At 37.6% G+C, this 20,216-nt stretch overlaps 1 protein-coding gene across 3 annotated transcripts in view; it reads right to left on the reverse strand.

Moving 5' to 3' along the window:
• Nucleotides 1–20,216, reverse strand: part of JPH1 (junctophilin 1) — an 82,738-nt gene that overhangs the window by 6,255 nt on the left and 56,267 nt on the right. For all 3 annotated transcript variants that reach the window (XM_051768646.1, XM_051768637.1, XM_051768657.1), the window contains exon 4: nt 3,694–4,355. In XM_051768646.1, coding sequence (XP_051624606.1) covers nt 3,694–4,355 — 662 coding nt within the window. The remainder of the gene's footprint in view (nt 1–3,693; nt 4,356–20,216) is intronic.

A 20,216-nucleotide genomic window follows, 5' to 3' on the forward strand; every position in this document is an offset into this window, starting at 1 on the left:
TTTTACCTTGATAAAACTGACTCTTATCTTATGAGTTCCAAAATTATTTTAAACTTTGATTTTTGAACATCACAGAGTAAGTACGTAGAGAAACACACTTAAATGTGTGGCATAAGAAGTATGTGCTGATATTTTTCAAGTATAATGGTAGAAAAGGGGATATCTAGAGAATCAGTACTGTTCTATGACTATTTATTGCACAGATGATACTCAATGACATTCTTCAGGATGTAACAGACTCACAGAAAATATAAAACATGAATTTGATTACTAAAACAGCTGCTGCAAGCTTTGCTGCAAATAAAGTTGTTTAATGATCTTAATCCAAATTAAAGTTGATGTTTCATTCAGAAGTGAGATATGGTTTTGATTTAGATACATGGAAGGAAGATTTGAAAATCTTCCCTTCTGTATCTATGTTCTTAATGCATTATTACCAGAAACTTGGAAAAAGTACAGCACTTTGACACAGCACTTTCAGATAACCTAATGAAAGTGCTCAATAAATGTTATAGATTCATTTTTGGATTCCAAAAACATGTTTTACCATTCCCTTTTCATGAGAGTGAGGGTTCTTTTCACTTTATATTCCTTAAAAAATACATTTCAAAGCATAACGAAATCATTTGTCAGGATGACTAAAAAGCAATTGCAATTTCTTACTAAAATAAAATAATTCCCCTCTAGAGTTCTGAAGTCTCTCAACATTCAGAAGTGTTTGAGATAAAGAGAAGAACATTAAGCAGGACAAGGGGGAATGGATTCAAACTGACAGGACAAGGGGGAATGGATTCAAACTAAAAGAAAGTAGGTTTAGACTAGGTATTAGGAAAAAATTCTTTACTGTGAGGTGGTGAGGCACTGGAACAGGTTGTCTGGAAAAGCTGTGGAAGCCTCATCCCTGGAAGTGTTCAAGGCCAGGTTGGAGGGATCTCTGAGCAACCTGGTCTAGTGGAAGGTGTCCTTGCCCACAGCAGTGGGGCTGGAACGAGATGATCCTTAAGGTCCCTTTCGACCCGAACTATTCCATGATTCTATGAATATGGCTTCTCCTCAATAACTGTGCACTCTTAGGTTAGTCACTGCATAATTCCAGCACACTACTGAGCTCAGTCCAGGAGCACTGCAGAACAGGCTAGTGTTTTTTGAAGCTGAAAGGTAATACTAAAAATTAGAAGTCTCCAGGCAATTTTAAGTCATTCTGTACTGTTTCTCCCTCAAACTGCTAGGCCAGTAGGCTACTCTTTTCCGCTTTAATCGTTTTAGCATTTTTACTCATTTCAGCAATTTAAAGAAATAAGTGTGTAGGAAATTTATTCTATAAGAATAAATTTATAAACACATATGGAAGACATCTTTGAAATCACCCACATACATCACATCTACATATATCTTAGAATACTTTTATATTAAAAATGAATTCCTAAAATCTACCTCCCTTCCTTATTGACATGCTGGTAACAGGAATAGTGCAATTAGGGTGCTCCAAATGAAATAGAGGGACAGTTCCCAGATGAACTGTAATATCAGTAAACAAACAGTAGCTAATGCACAATATCTCATCACTTTTACACCTTTCTTGATAACAGGCTGTGGGTTCATGGTCCTTATCCTGATTATTCTAGAAGGTCAATAAACTGCTGTTCAGGTGCCCTACTTGTTAAGACGAGGACTTGCTCAGCTCCAAAACATTATTTGAAATGCAGGAAAAATAAGCACTAATTCTACTCACTTATTTTTACCAGAGCTGAACAAACAATTCCAATTCAGGTTAAAATTCTGTACATGCTTGCTTAACATTTACAAGCCCGACAGCTTTGTGTTACCCTACATAAGAGTCATATCTGTGAGATTTGAAAGGTTAAAGGGCTGATATCAGCTGTAATACAGATTTGCAGATTACAAAACCTCTGTGAACATCTACTTTGATCCGCACAAAACAGAATACAAGCTTCCTGCAGAACTAGAGAATATCATCTTGGCAAAATGCTCATTATTGAAATATTCAGCGATGGGTCCAAAACCTCAGCATCGGAAAACTAATGTCACATTTAATTAATATCATAAAAAGCAACTTAAACCAAGACTTTTATCTGAATCTGTTGAATCTTCTTACACATTTGCTTGTTAGCCTGGAAAACCATTTTATAAAGCGTACTTAGAGGAAATGATTTAATATGTCAGGGTTTTTTTTACCTTGAATCTTTCATTGTAAGACATGTTTTAATCATTCTTGCAGTTCTTTGTGGGACTTCCCCTTAAGGTTTTTTTCATTTTAAATCCCCGATTTATGGACAAAGTATTTTACTCCAGAAGTGGTTGCACCCGTGCCAAAAGCAGATAGAGCAGACTCCCATGTACTCTTGCTTAATCTCTTCTGCTGATAAATCTAAGGATTATATTAACATCTCTGAACAACAGCAGCAGACTGGGAGCTCATGTTCAGTTGCCTCTCTTGCTCCTGATCCACCAACCTTTTCCAGTTCTGATCCTGCATGGTCAGGCTCTATTAATTGTTTTTCATACATAACACTATATTTTGCTGTGCTACCCATGGATAATTATACTTGCACCCTTCTTAACAGTTGATTTGGATCAGTTTGTATTGGTCTTCATTATTTACCAGTTTCCTGGTCTCTGTGTCTTCTATGAACTTCCCAAGCAATACTCTTACATCTTCTTGCATGTCATTAATAAGAATGTGAATAAAATAAGAATAGTAGGATTAATGTAAGAATGACCTCACCAGAATAATACCAAATAACTGATGCTTTTTAATTACTTTGAGAATCATCAGTCAGTTTTAAAGGTTAGCTTTAGGTTCTACAACTAAGGGTTTTCCGAGTTTCTCTTGGCCCAGAAATCATAGAATCATAATCAGAGATTCCGAATTTCATAACCAGGTTTCTTCTAACACGGAATAGAAATGCTACTAGTAATCACTCCTTTTCTGCATAGCTATTGATAATTTTACTATTTTTAAATAAGAATGAAATTAAGATTCACACTGATCTGGATGCATAATTTTAAAACTCCTTCTCCGTTTCCTGACGAAAAGTAAAATTTTTCATGTCACTGTAAAACACAAGCATTGTTACAAAGTATGCATTTGAAAACAGTATATAGAACCCAAAATCAACGTGGAGCAGAAGATGAAAATGGGAGATCGTCTGGACTGGGCCAGACCACAGGCCAGCATCCTGTCTCCAACAGCAGTCAAAAGCAGACCTTTGGGGAAAAGTGTGTGTCTAACTTCCAGTACTGTACAAATATCCACAGAAGTACAATTAACACTGTGGGACTTCTTTTCTGGGGAGGAATATATCTATATATCTCTCTCTATATAAAAATGTGTATCTGTGACTATGTATCTACACAGGTGCAAATCGCACCTCTATGTATATACACACACACAGCAACACACTTTTGTGTTTATGGATGCAATAGGATCTCATGGTTCAGAAGTCTGTCAGCATCTGGCTATCAACTATCCCTTCCCAGTTTACAAAAGAGATAACATAAAGGACTGGAATATTTGTTCCTCACTCCAGTCTGGTGCCGTGGGTTTTAGCTAGCAGAATGTATCCAGATGAAGATTTGACAGAAGTGAGCTTTGCCTGTCTTCAGGTTGCAAAGCTCAGCACTCAGAGGCAAATGGGCAGTGAAAGCGAAAATGTTTCTTGTAGTACTTACCGAGCTGTTTCCTACTTCTTTTTCCACTGCTGAATGTGACTCATTATTAGCTGGATTCTTTGGTGCAGCAAATTCTGGTTTCTTAATTTTTGTGTCAGGTTTGTTTTCTTTGGCATCTGGCTTACCCCCAGATCTAGCAGGACTTGGCTTCTGAGAGGGTGGTATTCGTGCAAGTGTTGATGGCGATGGGTTGGCATATTCATCTTCTTCCCTGAGCTCCTGTGGAAGCACTGGTGGATTCATTTTTACATAATAGCCGTGGTAGTGACCATGCAGCTCCCCATTCTCTGTGTTGATGGGATTGTGCTGGGCTGAAAACTTTGGCTGGTGTTTCACACCTACTTCTTCCTTCACTGGTGCTTTTGAATATAAAGGCTTGTTAGTTGTGGGTGTTATATTCTCAGTGGCTAAAAGCTTTTTTTCTTGACTGAGTCTTGCCCCAGAATTGGAGCTTTGCCTTTTCAGTTGTTTTGAAGGAGAAGTGTCAGAAGAAAGAAGAGGACTATGCCTTGGACTTGCTTCTGGGGTCTGAGGGGGTGTAGTACCTTTTCGATAAAAGTGAGGTGACTCTTTTGGGGTAGGTGGGTTTTCCTGATCTTTTTCTTCGGATTTTTCTTTTACATCCATTCCTTCTTGAAATTTTTGTTTGATATAATCAGGGCCTGAAAAATAGTGTAATAGAAATATTAAGATTAAAACCAAAAAAGACTTCACAATAGAACTATTGCATTGGGATGTCAGACTGGACTGCCTTGCTAAAATGCTGACAGGAGTATATGTTACCAACAGTTCATTGACATCCATAGTGTTTTACTCTAAATTGCTAAGTTGTTGAAGCTAGTGTACTTTTTCTGGTAATTGTTGGGACTACTTATTAACTTGGCTCAGTCACTTTATGTCTTCAGCTTTGCAATGGGTCACAAGATGTAAACTGTCTCTGAGTGAAGTCTGAGTGAATGACGACTGACTAACCCTACCTGTCTATCATTCTTTTTCTGAGAGGCATGTTTTGAGGTATGTTTTGCTTAATTACCCTAATCAGTTTAACTTCTACCCTCATGATCATAGTATCTGTTTGATATGGAAGTAATTAACCATCAGAATGAAACATCTCTTATATGCTACAGGAAATAGGGCTTGAACCACTTTTTTTTTCTCTTTCTGTGAATGTCAGCTTGTCTTATGTACATGTGCCTTGAACTCTCACACACTGGCTTTGTCTTCCTCACCACACAGAGACCCAGGTTAACCTCTCTAGTTGGTAACACAATGCCTACTTAGGACGTAGGAAGACAAGTTCTCTCATATTCACTAGGGAAATACTTACAGATCAGCCAGTGTGAAGAACATCCTCTATTCAAATCCTACCTAAACACCCTCGTGCACATTCACTGCTAGGACTCACTTACAAGGTGTATTTCTATACAGCTGTTAACATAAACACAAGCTGGCTGAGATGCTGTGATCCAGGTTTTGGTTGCCTGATTTAATTGTTTAATGGTACGATGTGAGCAAACATTGTTTAAGAAACAGAATTGCTGTAAATCTGTATGTATTGTGGGCAGCATTTTCTGTTTTACTTCCTAGAGGTCACATCCCAGACTCCAGGATCAGTTTCCCAAAGAAGTCACAAATTGAGGAGCTCTGTGAATAAAGAACTGCAACAATCTTTCTGTATGTTCAAAAATGGCTTCTGACAAATGCATTGCAACTGTTTCTCCACTTCTATCCCTACTAGCACTACTTTCCTTTAATTTTTTTTCTGTGAGGCTTATCTGTGCTTTATGTCATAGAGAAATCCTGTGCCCAGAGAAGAACGTCTGCACACATTTTTCTGCTTTTGAGTTTAAAGGAAGCTCTAGCTGTGTTAGGCAGATACAGTGTTTTTACAGACACCAGAAGCATATGCATCACTACGCAGTGCGAAGATGAGAGGAAGGAAGAGCAGCATGAAGCTTTTGGAAGTTACTGAGTCATCCAGTAAGTAAGCATTGCTGAGAAGAATTACTCGGCATGCAAGGTCTTTTGAGCAGGAAAATCACAACATTTTTGGCATCTCTGAAAACCAGGGGTGGAAATAGGGAGCTGTTAAGAAAGAAGCTAGATGTAGACAAGCCAGGATTTGTTCTTAAGTGACATTTGAGGAGGAAGTTTTGAAGAGTTAAGCCTGTACCGAGGGAGAGAACTAGAGGCTTGGTTCTTATGGCTTTTTATAATCTTCCTGGTAAAAGGGAAAGGCAGCACAACACAAATTAAAAGTTTCCATTTATAAAGTTACAGGTATGGTCACCATTCAAAAAATTCTCTGGCATGTAGGGGATTTCCTTCCATCTTTGCAGAGATATGTAAGGTAATGCTGAGGATTTAACATACATGAACTTTGGTTTCCTTATCTTTTCACATTAGATATAATTAGGGGCATAAAGAGAAAAGGATAGCCAAAAGAGTTCTGACTAATCTTTAAGCCACAGAACTGTTAAATTGCAATAATTATTTATTATGGAAAGATCTATATTCACATCAGCTTGCTATTTCTGATTGCTGTGGCCAAGCATCCAATTGGAATAATATATCTTCAGTCTTACAATGATGCTTAAATGGCATCTGATCAGTTCCTGAAAATTCACATCCTGTGACAGCTCTGCACCGCCCCATATATGTAAAGATTTTACTTTTACTAATATTTGACAGCACTTGATGAACTGAAGACACTTTCATAAGGAAACATCTGGACCTCACAGATGTCATCCCTCTCCACCCGCTTCCTACGAACATCTGAGGGTGTCTGACCAGACATTCTTCAATTGCTGTAACAGAGCACAGCAGCCCTCCCTCCCACCCCCCAGTACACCACATATGGATATTAGAGATACATCCTTTGCCTCCAATCTTGCCAGACAGGTCTTTCCAACATTGAAATTCTTGGCTCTATGAGAAGTTAGCTTTGGAGATTGTCCAAATACTTTTTAAACATCTGTTCACTGTATCCAACACAATCGGATTATGCACCTGCCTGAGCCACTGACTCCAAGAACTCAGTTCTCTCTCTCTTCTGAGAACTAAGAATTGTCAGAACTTATCTTTTCCCCTTTGTTAAAGGCATTATCTAACACTACAGACATGGGTAAGGGGGTCCTTTTCTTTAGCATAAGAGCAATCTACAGCACAAGTTTAAAGGAACGGGGGCCAAGGAAATTTTGAAAGAGAGTCACTGTAAGATTTCACAGTTGGTTGATCTTAATGAGAAAGAGAATAGAATTTGAGGGTGGGAAGAAGGCAAAGTGGAATTATTTGTCTAGGAAATAAACACAGAGCTCTGGTTCTTCACGGTTCATGCAACAAGCAGATTTAGTCCTAGACATGATACATCTCAGTGTCTAAGGAGAACCTGGTCTGGAAAGCTGAACCAAGAAATGTTATCTAACAAAGTAAAGATAAGCTTTCTTTGTGGATGACCCTGTGTGTTTCCTTACAGTGACATGCTGGCTGTGCTGCCATGAGAACAAAATTGATGCACTTTTGCAGGTTAAAGCCATGGGGTGGGTTTGGCGCACACAGCTGTCGTGATGCCAGAAACTTGATGGCACTATTAAAGTGTGAGTTAGCCAGTATTCAGGGGGAATAGCCTCTGAAAGCCAAAGGATTGTGCAGATGTGTGCAATGTATGCACATAGAGTCTCATATAGTCTGATGCTCTGCTTGAACAGCATTTCATTGATGGCTGTGAGGGAAGTTTCGGTTTGGTTGAAGACACTCGTGGTTGTTCTAAATCTAGAATTTCTTGTGAAGCTCTTGTGTACTATGTCCTTCCTCCTGGAAGGGCTCCAGTAAGTGATGTGACAGCATGGCCAGCCCTGTAAATGCGAAGAGAAGGATGCCCTGGTTCTGCCACAGCATTCTAAAGAGGTGACAGACACATGCTTTTCCCCATGGTCTAGTGAGGCAGCATAGGTCTGTTGCAGGATTGTGGCTCAAGGAGTGTCTGAAAACGTCATCTTGCAGGACACTGTAAACTCAGACACTGTTTCCCAAGAAGGCTGAGACGTTGTGCCTCATCAGATCAAAATAAATCTGAAGCTTGAGAGAGATTGCAGAATACACCTAAGATAGTGAAGAAAAACACATATATGCAACTTTATAAATTTATATACATCTTATAATTTCTTCACGATACTTCTTCCACTCTTTTGTCCCCAGTCTTGCCATTCTTACAATTCAGGAAAAACAAGCATTCCGTATTACCATTTTATTAGTCTACGGAAAGCAAAAAAAGACAGTAATGCCATTAATTCAGGCTCTAGAATATAATCTCTAAAGCATGTAATATTTAAAGTACTGTTGATGCTGAAATGATGTGATTCAACTTCAAGGTATATTAGAAGTACTTATTAGGTAAGCATGCACTTATTTCTGCTTTTTAAACTACACTACACATTATGTGATGTAACCTAACTACCTTTAGTGCTGCATAAAGAGTTAACAAATAGATAGGGCTATAAAGAATAACCCAAGTAAGAAATGACGTTGTAATTTCATGATTATAAGAAAATTTATGTTGCACTTCTAGACAAATTCCACCCATGAAGCAGATACTTCCTAATTTTGTTTATATGTATGAACTATTAGTGGAAAGTCACTCCACCTTCACTGTAAGGTTTAATGATTGTCTCTGGGGTAATGGTGACGCAATCAAAGTTATTTGCTCATCCAGAACTCTGCAGTCTATATGCAAACCTTCCAAGATTAGAGGCCCCCTTTACTACACTTCTGAACACTTCCATAACAAAAAGGGAGATTTCCTGATTGAAAGGTTCAGAATCAGTAAGTACAATAGGAAAGGTTATACCAATAGCGCATTTTACTGATAGGGAAGCTAAACCAAAGGGAAATCATGACCCAAAGCATGTGCTTCATCTGAATAACCCTTCTCAGTTCAGTGATCAGCTGTCAACAAAGTATCAACATGCCGAAAGCTTTGCAAAATCTTTGGCAAGCCTAAAGATGCACAGGTAGCCTTTGTCAAAACTAGGACTGGAGTTTAAGTCTCTTGAGTAATCAAAAGCTGACGCAGCACCTTGGCCATAAGTTTGTGACCTATTGTCATAAATGTCATCTTCCTGAAAAAGCTGAGAACTGTCCACTGAATCCAAATCCAAAGATCAAGAGAAGGAAATAGTAAATGATGAGTAAGTCTCTTACTCCACATTGTTTCATAATACAAATCCAGTGCATGATATGGATGAAGCAAAAGCTGAAGTCTTTTGTATTTAAATGAACTGTACTAAAAAAGGAAAATATATAGTTTGATGTGGGTGCTGCAGGTTGATATATACTGTTCATTACATAAGCCAGTGAAAACCACCTGGTTTGTTGTCTTCTGATGTTTTCGATGCTTTTCTAATGTATCACTGTTGGCAATAATATTTATGCTCTCACAGTAAGATTTATTTGCTACACTGATGAACTTAATAAAACTTGGCAAAGCCAGGTGATTGACTGGGGGATCAATAAATATAGGATCTTTTTTCCTTATATTAGGATTTTTCGGTATAGAACATCCATTTTAGAAGAATTCCTCAACATTCAGCATGGTAACTCTAGATGAAGGAAATAAAAATGATCATCTATCAGTCTCCTAAAAGAAGTAATTTGATGAATAATTATGAAAGTGCAAATTATTCAGCAAATTTTAGAAAGATAGGATTTATCATTATTTCTTCATTGGGGAGATGTGAAGGGAGGGTGGAAAACTATAATTAATATCATTAATACTTACTATGTTTTATTCTTATTTTTCTGAAGGTTATAGTGGTAACAGTGTACCAAAAAAAAGATCTCTGAACTGCTAGACTGCTGGCTTGAATTCAGACCAACTGAATGCAGGGCTGTGCAATGCCATGTGTAAAATGTGTTGATGAACTCAGCAGAGCAGAGATATAGTTATGGTTTTAGTAATCCTTGGCAGACTGCATTGGGACAGAGTAGGGCTGTAAATTAAGGGTAAGGATTATTGCCATAGAGAAATTGATGGATATAAGGCAAGGTGCTTAAAGAGCCACAGGGCTCTGAGAGCAGACTTCTTCCTGACTTAGATATGAACAGAATATTGCAGCTGAAAGGGACCAACAACGGTCACCTCCTTCAACTGCCTGACTAATTCAGGGCTGAGTAAAAGTTAAAGCCTGTTATTAAGGCCATTGTCCAAATGCCGCTTGAACACTGACTGGCTTGGGGCATCAATCACCTCTCTAGAAAACCTTGTTCCAGTGTTTGACCACCCTCCTGCTGGAGAAAGAATTCCTAATGGTATTTTAAGAGGTTATCATTCCAGAGGTTTGCAGGACCCTTTTGGTAGATACAGGGACCCAGCAATAGGGCATGGAATGGTGTAGGTCCTTCATGGTTCAGTCAATGTGCAGAAAGGCAAGAAATGTCTTACTCCTAGTGATGCATATCTATGTTACTTAATAACTCCTTAATTCAAAATCACATATGTAGGCCCTGCTGCTCTGCTTCAGCTGCATGTAAAGTTGGTTATGTCAGCTGGAATAATGGCTCTCTTTAACTGTACTTCAGAATGCTTTGGAGAATAAAAAACAACATTTGGCAAATTTTAAAAACAAAGCATGACACAAAAGAGAAAAAAGAAATGAAACAGAAGGGATTGTTGACATTATCTGGGGAGATGTAGAAGAAACCCAAATCTGGATGGCTGATCTAACTTTTATCCTCTGATGGCAACTGCATTTTGGTGAGGTATGGTCAATATTTTAAAAGCAATTTCCCTAGCTAGGGGCAAATAAAAAGTCTTGCCCAGATCAATTTTAAAATTCCACTTGGTTGCCTTACAATACTTTTTTTTTTCCCTAGACCTAATACCACCAGTATGGAAGTACCACGGCTGCCTAGAAGAGCAAATTACAATGTAAACAAGGTGAAGAAGAGCTCTTTTTTCCCTGCATAATCCAAAAAATACTCTAAAATATAACGTTTACTATTTGGAATCTTTCTTAATTCACTCTTACTCGCAACTCCTCATTTCCTCTTCCTCCTTCCTTGAAAATACCTTCCCTTTGCTGAAGTTTTTTCCAGCTTGCACTTCTAGGGCTTCTCAATCTCCTGTTAGCACTGCTGCTCCCTTAAGCAGTACTACTGCTAGTCTTCCTTCTCCTGCTGCACCAGCAGCAACACTGAAACTAGCATGTGCCAACAGCTACTCACTCACTAAATCCATGAACGTCATGGAGAATGATGCCTACACTTTATTTTATTAAATAAGGTGGGGTTTTTGTTTATTTTATTTTATGGAACTGTTGTGATTTGATCTGGCAGCCTGCTGTCCTTCAGACCATGTACTACCAACATGACCAAAAAATATGACACAGAGATGGCATACAATGTGATATTATACTATTGCCACAACCTGACAAAGCCACATCATCATTCAGTGATGTAAAAGTTAAAATACACAAATCTGTTATCTAGGACAAACTTTGGGAGGTAGCATCACTGAATACAAGCAGGTTTCAAAGCAGCTTTAAAGGCAACCTCTCCTTCTTGCCAAGTAAAGACCTACAATAGGTATCCACTGGTAGAAATCAAGTGTCTTGTCTGGAAGAACCCCAAACACACAAATTCTTACGTATCTTTATACCTGCTCAGGAAACAGGTATAACTGCACAGTTTCATGCAGTATCATAACCAGCTCCTCTGTAGTTTTGCTAGAATACATATCTACCATCTTTAAAATATCTGTCAGTGCTTTACTTTCCTGAATTTGACATCGATGAAAGCAACGGGGCCTTCTCAAAACTCACATCAAATGCTTCCAGTCACAGACTAGACTAAGATCAAAAGTCCTTGAGTTACTTATTTACTAGCCACACATACAGAGACACACATATACTTTGGCCAAACCCAAAGCTAGTTCTTACGCTTCTGTGTTTGCTCTGATATTTACACAGCACAAGACAGCTCTTGGTGTGACCTGTGAACTGACTACCACATTAGTCTCTCTGCATTTCACACAGGTCTTTGTTGAAAAGTATATGACACTCACATATGTAAGTATATAAAAAAAGTTATCGCACAATGCTTCTTGAATATATCAAAATGTATGCTCAAGAACACGAACTTGAGTTGTTAGTGACAGCAATGACAACAGAAAATGGACTTCCACCAAACAATTCACATCACAAGCAACATCACAAACTTGTAAGTCTAGCAGTAGGATGATGAAACAGAGATGCTAATGCAATTTCTATCTGTATGAAAGCCAGACAGCCTCTTCTGTCCCTGTCACTTCCTCTAAATCTCAAATTCATTTCAGTTATCCTGCCACTAACACACCCGCACACAGAACCTAAACAGTACTCTTGTAATTTGCATTTTTGTATTATCCAATAACTCCAGAATAATTAAGGATAAAGGAATCCCTTAAAGTAAGATCTTCTTCCTCAAAAGGTTTTTAAATACACCATTACAGAGCAGACATATACACACTGAAAGATCTGAAGTCAGGAAAGACTACACTAATGAATCTCAAAAACTGCCTAGAGGCAGCACCAAGAACAATGAATTTATTCTGACTATAAATTCAATCTCTGCTCCACTTCTGTTACTGCTTTAGTAGGTGACTGAAGTAGCTGTGGTATTTCCAAAATAGGGCAAAATTTCTAACTGTTATCTGCATAGCAGGTTACAGTGTGTAGGCCCTTATACTTCTGGGTTCAGTACCATCAGAAAAATGTAACAAGTTTATCCTACCTGATAGATGGCACTATGAGTGCAGCACAGTTATCTCTAACACCTCAGTGGGACATCAGCTTATGGACACAGAGATTGCTTATGACCAGCAATCTTAGTTATGGCTTGCTTTACTTACCCTACCTCTCTGTTAATGAATACTGACAGAACTTCAAAAAAATATCTGTCAAGATTACCTGGTGATGCATATGACTCCTGAATCTAGGAAAGGCCTCATTTTTCCAGGTTAGATAATATACACAAATTGTATTTAATGTGAATGATCCTGGCTAAATAACACATGTAATATAAGCTACTTGAATGCTCCTGAGCCTACAGGCTGTTTCATAGGCGATAACTGAGAAAGTAAGGTTTTAGCTTTTTCACAAAAAACCTAGAGACCTCTTCATTTGAGCTGCACTGGGGTAGTTAACTGCTGCAGTTCTTTAAGCTCCTAAAGGATGGGCAGAAGTGAAAGGCAGTAATCCTATTCTCATCACAACTGCATATTCTCTGAGAAGGTGAATTTTAAATATACAGAGAAACTGTTAATGTGGCATAATAGCGGTCTTTACTCAGTAGAATTTAAATTTCTTTACACTTCTTCTGATACGTCCACATCTTTCTGATATGATGATTCTCAAAGTTATACACTCAAGTGTCACTGGGATACTGCAGATAAGAGACCACTACCCTTCTTCTCCATGACGTGCTTCTGAAAGGGTATTGGCTATTACTCTCACCATATCACGTTTCAAGTGCGTGGCTATCACCCTGCTCAGTGGGAGTTTGGCAACTCAACAGGAGCAGGTTCACATCTCCTCTCAACTGGCCAAGTCTGTCACCCCTTCTGAAGACCTTCTCATAGCACTTTTGAGGAGCCAGTCACTGTCTTCAGCTTAAATACTATGCCTGCAAACTAGCTTGTGTTTGGTCAGTAAGTACTGCTGCAAATGGTAGCACCCACTTTGAGCTCTCTGTGGAATGTTATTGACAACTTTATTTTTCATAGAATCTCAGAATCATTCAGATTGGAAAACATCATCGACTCCAACTGTTAACCCAGCACTGCCAAGTCCACCACTAATCCATGTCCCTGAGTGCCACATCTACACATCTTTGAAATGTCTCTTTTAAAATCCTTATTTCATAAGGAGGCAGTGCCTGCACTGTTTTTTTTCTCTGAACACCCTTCTACTCTTCCACTACAGAAAAAAGCAGAGCCTAGGACATGCTATGTCAGCACTTCTTAAGCATGTCGAATACGTGCCAATAAGGCTCAATACCGGGAAGACATGAAAGATAAGTATGTCACCAAACAACCAAACTTACATTTGAGTGATTTAGATGGACAAAATAACATGGAAATAACTAGACCGTTTCAGACTTCACTGATTCTACAAACAGATTTGGAGAGGCATTACTGTCTTTACCTAAACTCTACACATTTCAAAGGGATTCATGATTATATGATAACGTCATACAATTTTTTTAGAAGTTTCCTTTATACCTGTGTTTATAGAAAAAACACTTGAAATTATGAACCTGAAAGATGCAAAACCAGGAGTAAATTAAAGACACTCAAAATGTACTGCTTTTAAAATATATGGCTTTATGAATTTTCTTGGAGGGTTGAGAATCAACCCAGTATTTTTCAGAGAGAGTACTCACTAAGCTGCACCACACTTCCAGGAAAATTAATTTCTTATATCTAGCACTGAAATTAATTTTAAAGCCTAGGAGACTGAAGTGGGCTAGCAGAGTGACTGTCATTCTGGCATTTCAAATGTCAGAACTACAGAAATACAACAATCAATTTAATTCTGGTAGAACTAGGATATGTGAGCTGCTTAGTCTTGCATCCTATTGAGGCTTCTTTCCAATACATTCTTGATCCTTCGTATTTTAAGAGAAACCCAAATCATCATGCCACTTACTATTCTGACCTCACACAGTGTCATGTCTTCCCCTTCACATCTGCACTGTAAGTTTTCATTTCTAAAGTCTAAATTTGCGATATCCATTTACTGTTCCTCTTCTTCAAATCTATCTTCACAGTTTGGCAACTGCCTCTGACAAAATACTTTCTGCTCTTCATCTGATACTTTTGAGGAGCCTCCGTGATTTTCTTAGTCACATCTCAGTATCAGTGCTCTATTCTCATACTCCTTTGACACAGATGGGCATTCTCCTCTTCTGGAACAATTCTCCCCTGTTAACATCTGTGATTTATTCTTTTACTTGACCCTTATTTTTCTTTCATTTTTAAACTATACTTTCAAGGAAAATAATCTCCCATTATTCTGTTCTTCGTCTCTCTACCTTGTCTTTTTACAATCTTTATCCCGTTTAATCTCACCATACAAAAAAATTCAACTACCAATTCCATGCTGGTTGTGTTTCAGTTCCAGGTTTGACTCCTGTTCAAATTATGATCTGAGTGAATAACTGCTACAAAACTAGTAGGTAGAAATCTTCATATTCTCTAAATTCTCAGCATGGTCTTCTATGTCATACTGAACAATACTACATTACATTACTCATGTCTATAATATGAATAAGATCTTTCTTTTTCAGATCTCTACATCTCTCTACTTTCAAGTAATTCTTAAATTTTGCACACTTTCTTGGAATAAAAGATTTCTGTGGCCCTGACAAACACAGAATGCAGCTGCAAAGATTATTTTTCTCTAATGGTCCACATCGTGTTAAAAACATAACAGGAGAAACCTAGTCTTTTGTAACATAATTTAAACCTTCACTAGTATAATAAAATCCTTTCAGAATAGATCAGCATACTTTAGTGAAAATTAGCACTGTAAGGAAAGTTCTCAGTACAGACTTTGTTAGCTGAATTTCAACACGGAACAAATATTTATGACACAGTTATAAATAGGATTTATAATGGAAATGTTGACACTGTGATAATAGTCCCACGTGATAGACCCTACTTCATCTTGTCCTTGGCTGGACACCGTGACAGACCAATATAGAAATTCACTGGAGCAGGCCAACAGTGGGCAGGTTCTATGTCCTGGTTCTTTTTCAGAGCAAATGAATAATTTTTAACAGGAGAAAGGAGGTACTTAAAACTCTAAGGTAGCACTGACTTCTTTCTCCCAGATTACACCTGTAATTAACACACTCGTGGTGTCACATTAGATAGGTATACCTAGGCTAGAATTCCAGAAGTTACTTCAAGACAGCAACATACCCAAGACAGCACTGAAGTTAGTCCAGGCTTCTAGACAGCTTTCACAGACAGATGCTGTAGCCTTTACTAGGCAACAAATTTCATCTAGATGCAAATTAACTAGCTCAGTACTTAATGCAAGCCTGTGAAAATTACAGTGATTGTAGCAGCTTTATCTCTCTACAGGAAACTGGTTCTCTGTTATTAGGTTTAAAAGTTAATTTGCTCAAAACTAATTATGCACATTTTTTCCTAAGCAAATCATTTGATTATGTGACTCAGAAGTATCTTGGAGAGATTGAGAAAGCATCCTGAAGAATTAAGAGTAAGCCTTTGCAAACTCTCTTTGCCTTGCCTTCTCCCAGGCACGCTTTCTTGTTCCAGATGCATGCAGGAATGCTGTGGAGTGGGTCGAACCAGCAATGTGGCAGGATGGGTGCAAACTGCCAGCAAGCTGGATGGACCTCACACTGGGCAAGAGGAAAGGGTGGGACCATCTGTACGTAGAGCTTGGTGAGACTGGTGATAAATCTGGCAGGCAAGCTGTAAAGACTGGTATGACAAGGGTTATAAAAAGAAAGGGGAGAACAAGAATAAAGCTTGAAATCGACATCTTTTCTTTCAAGGCACCTTCTTTCTTTATTACTGGATACAACAGAAGTGTATCAGGATATGTCTATGGGCTATGGTTTCTCCAGAGTTCTGCAGAAAGAGAATGGAAGCAATAAATTGTAGAGAAAAAACGGCATAGCAAGAATTGCAACAACAGTTGTGTGCGGATGATGAAGTCATATGTAGACTAAATTCAGAAAATGAACAGGCTTTTGTATGACTAAGAGTAGTGAGCGTATGCTCTAAGGCACAAACTGATGGCATGGCTGGTAACTTTTCAGGCAAAATGCTCATTGTAATTGGTTTTGTAAATACAAATATCTGGTCTGGCCCATATGCATTTAGCCAGGACATTCTAGTTAATTAGCATCAGCCAGAAATCTCTCTTTGCTGTCCATATGGAGTTTGCATTTTGAGAACTGGAGGAGGTGGAGATGACAGAGAGGAGGAAGATGGGAAGGATGTGTTTTTTTCTGAGGCTACAGACATCCACCACTGGTCAAAAGAGAATGTAAACCACAGTTGCTCTTTGAGGCATCAGAGGCCATTAGAAATGGCCTTATCATAAACTTAAAATGCTTATTTCTGAAACTAGAAATGTTCAGCATGTTAATAGTGATGCTTTAAGAGTAACCAAACATTATAATAAAAAATAATGGTAAAACCTGCTAAATTCTTATTCTTATCATTAGAAAATATTTGCTATGTATTTCACCTGAAAAAATTCTGTCCATCTCTTTAGACAGCTTTAGTTTGATAAACTGCTCCTTGATTTCTCTCATGCCTTGTTTAGGAGATCAAAAGCTGGATGAATTGTTTTGGTGATCCATGTATGTTCATCTGGCAGCTGGCTAGCCTGACAAATAATCTGCCAGAAAATAATTCAAATCTGAATTTCCAGACCTTAATTCCTCTGTGGTAAAGTGCCCAGACTGCTCTTACCCTGCAGCAAAGTAGTTTCACCCTTCTTTCATTTAATCAAATGTTATTCATTCAAACTGAATGAAAGAGCAGTATCCATTTGCTGCAGGATATACATGCACACAGATAATTATGGTTTAGCTGTCCAGTCTGTACAGTTCATACTTCAGTTTACCTCCTGATAGTGTGTTTACAAGACTATATCTGAGAGATGGTCTGTGGAATTTAGAATGAATGTGTAAGTCAAAACATCTTCTAACCTTGTGCAATACTAGAACAATACTCCTTTTTACTGGGTGTACAAAATCCTTTCTTTTCTGTTAGACCTTTGATACAGCACTCCCATTAGTAATTTGGTATTCTCTACATTTTAACAAGAGACACAAAACAGCATTTATTTTTTCTCTAAGCAAAAACAAATCTCAAACTGTCCCTGGATGACTCCCTTGAATGAGGCTATGACTCAGGTTTCATTTGTTTCTGTCCTGGTATGCTCTCTTTTGACACATCTACAAGTTTTGTGATGCCTGGAGAAAACAAACAGGTCAGAGCTGGGATTTCTCAAAATTCATTTTATTTGTTGATAAAAAGGCCTGTAAAATATGGCCTCTGTAAAGACTGCAACATTTGTTAAATCTACAAAATGTATAGCCTTGTGCATAGGGCTCTGAAAAGATACGAATCCTCATAATTATTAAACACTAGGACAAATCTCTGTACAACAAAAGTAGAAGCAGGGTCTTGCCTGAGACTAGCATGAACAAACTCAGGGAAAACATCTCCCTGTAGCCTTATAACTCCTTATACCATGGCTCTGACCTTTTCAATCATACTTGGCTTTACTCATATGCAAACACTAAGGCAATCAATCACTGAGAAACCTGAATCTCAAGATTTCTACGGTACCTAATTACTGACATTATTATGCTTAAATGTTGGATGCCACTTTACTTTCTACTGCTTTGTTCTCCTTTTAGTCTCCTTTTAACTACATTACAAAGCTAGAACATCTTGGCAGCTTCTGATGAATGTCTTAATGAACATAAAAGTGAAATGTGAGAGAAAGTAATTGGAAAGTATGAATTATCATGGTACAATGACTTACGAATATTCACTGTAACTACAATTTGTGTGTAATACTAGGCTATATGGCCCAGAAGGTTGCTTTTTAAGAATCTAAAATTTAAGAGCTTTATCAATGGACTTAGGCTGCAAGTAATTCAGAGATCACTCATTAAGACAGAAAAAAAAAATTCACAGTTGTTTACAGAGAGGTATTTGTATTTGACTTTTTTTGTCTCTTTGTTTGAAGAGGCTTGTTGATATACTACATACATTTACTGCTCACAGCATGCTTGAAATACTAAGCAGTTAAATAAATAAGAGAAAAATTACACTGTCTCATAACTTATTTTCAAGACTATTTAGTACAATGGAAAGCTTTCACTTAACTATAGCTTGAGAGACTGAGACACAAAACTTACCATTACCTTTTAGTACCACTTACAGAGACTTATAAAGATACTGTAAAAAATATAAAGCTCAAGAAACAGAGGAAAACCAAGAAGTTGCTATTAGGAAGCAATAACGGTTATCTTGTTTTCATTCAAACACATGAATGAAACAGCTATTTACTGTTGTTTGTGTGAGTGAATGTAAATAATTAAAAATACTTATCTATTTTATTACCATAAATGGTAAAAGCTAATGATAACACTGTCCAGTAAGTCTTGGCATGACTTGGGAAATCCATAAACAAATGCGTGGACAAGTCAGTCTCAGGGTTAACGAGTACCACACAGAAGAAATGTATCTGAAAAAGGTATCATGTACACTGAGTCTGGAAAACATCTTAGACATGATAGTATTTGAAATTATCACAATGATGTGTGAACCCGGTGGTTTGCTGCAGCTTATTTGGCATTTATATCTTTATATCTTTATATTTATACATATATATATATATATATATATATATATATATCTTTATATATATCTTTATATCTTGGCATTTTGCAATTTACCTAAGCAATGGGAATAGCAATTTTTTTCAAGTGTATACAAACATGCTATCTTGAAAATAATTAGGAAACTCAAAATTTAGACTCAAGAAGAGGTATTTATCTTTTGATAGGTAGCTAAGTAACTGAGAGATGTTTCCATACAAAGAACAGAGTAAGTAAACTTTAAGAAATGCTTTGTTACATCACTGCACACATATCCAGCTGCATTTGCAGAGGTGATACAAATTCTTCTCTTCTGTAATTGGAATAAAAGTTTCAAATGAGAGGAAAATAAGATCCCACACCTTCTCTCCCCAAATCTCAGCCAATTTGTCAGCAATGCTACTTCATTTCCTGTGGCAGGAAGTAAAAAAAGACATCTGAGAAATTCTTGATTTGGGCAATTTCTTGGTGTCAAATTTCACACCATCGGATGTTTGCATTTTCACTCGAGTGCTCCAGCCATTTCTTTATTTCAAGGGTTTGGCAGCTTTCAAATACTTTCTTTCCAAATGCTTCAATTCTTTGCATGGCTACACCTATGACTTCTTAACTTATGGCTGGAAAGATGACCTGCTGCTATAAATCAGAATTTCTTCAGCTGAGAGAAGAATGAAATAATGAAAAAAGAAAAAGACTTGATTATTATAGAAGTATGGGCCACTAATATACATCCACAGGGGAGGTAGTATTGAGGTAATTTCCAACAGTGAAAGGTACATATTTATACTGTTTTAAAGCTAATACTGGAAATAGTTCTTTTGAACTTTGCCTACAGTTCTGGACTGCCATGTTCAAGAAAGATGAATTTACATCAGGATGTGTACTAAGAAAGTTTGCAAGACTGGCGAGGGGAATGGAGGTTCTAATCAGGTGGTCAACCCTTGACTTATGCACTAAATGAATAAAAAAAGAGCGCCCCAACTCTCTCAGCCCCAAAATACAAACAAGTACTTAGGAACAAAGAAAAAAACGAGTATTCTTTAAACTTTCTGACAGTAAAGATTTAGTAACAAGTTATATACAGTAGTCATTTAAAATAAAAATTG

This window comes from Manacus candei, unplaced genomic scaffold (genome assembly GCF_025592945.1).
Source record: "Manacus candei isolate 608988 ecotype Guabito, Panama unplaced genomic scaffold, ASM2559294v1 h1tg000008l, whole genome shotgun sequence".
Classification (NCBI taxonomy): domain Eukaryota; kingdom Metazoa; phylum Chordata; class Aves; order Passeriformes; family Pipridae; genus Manacus; species Manacus candei.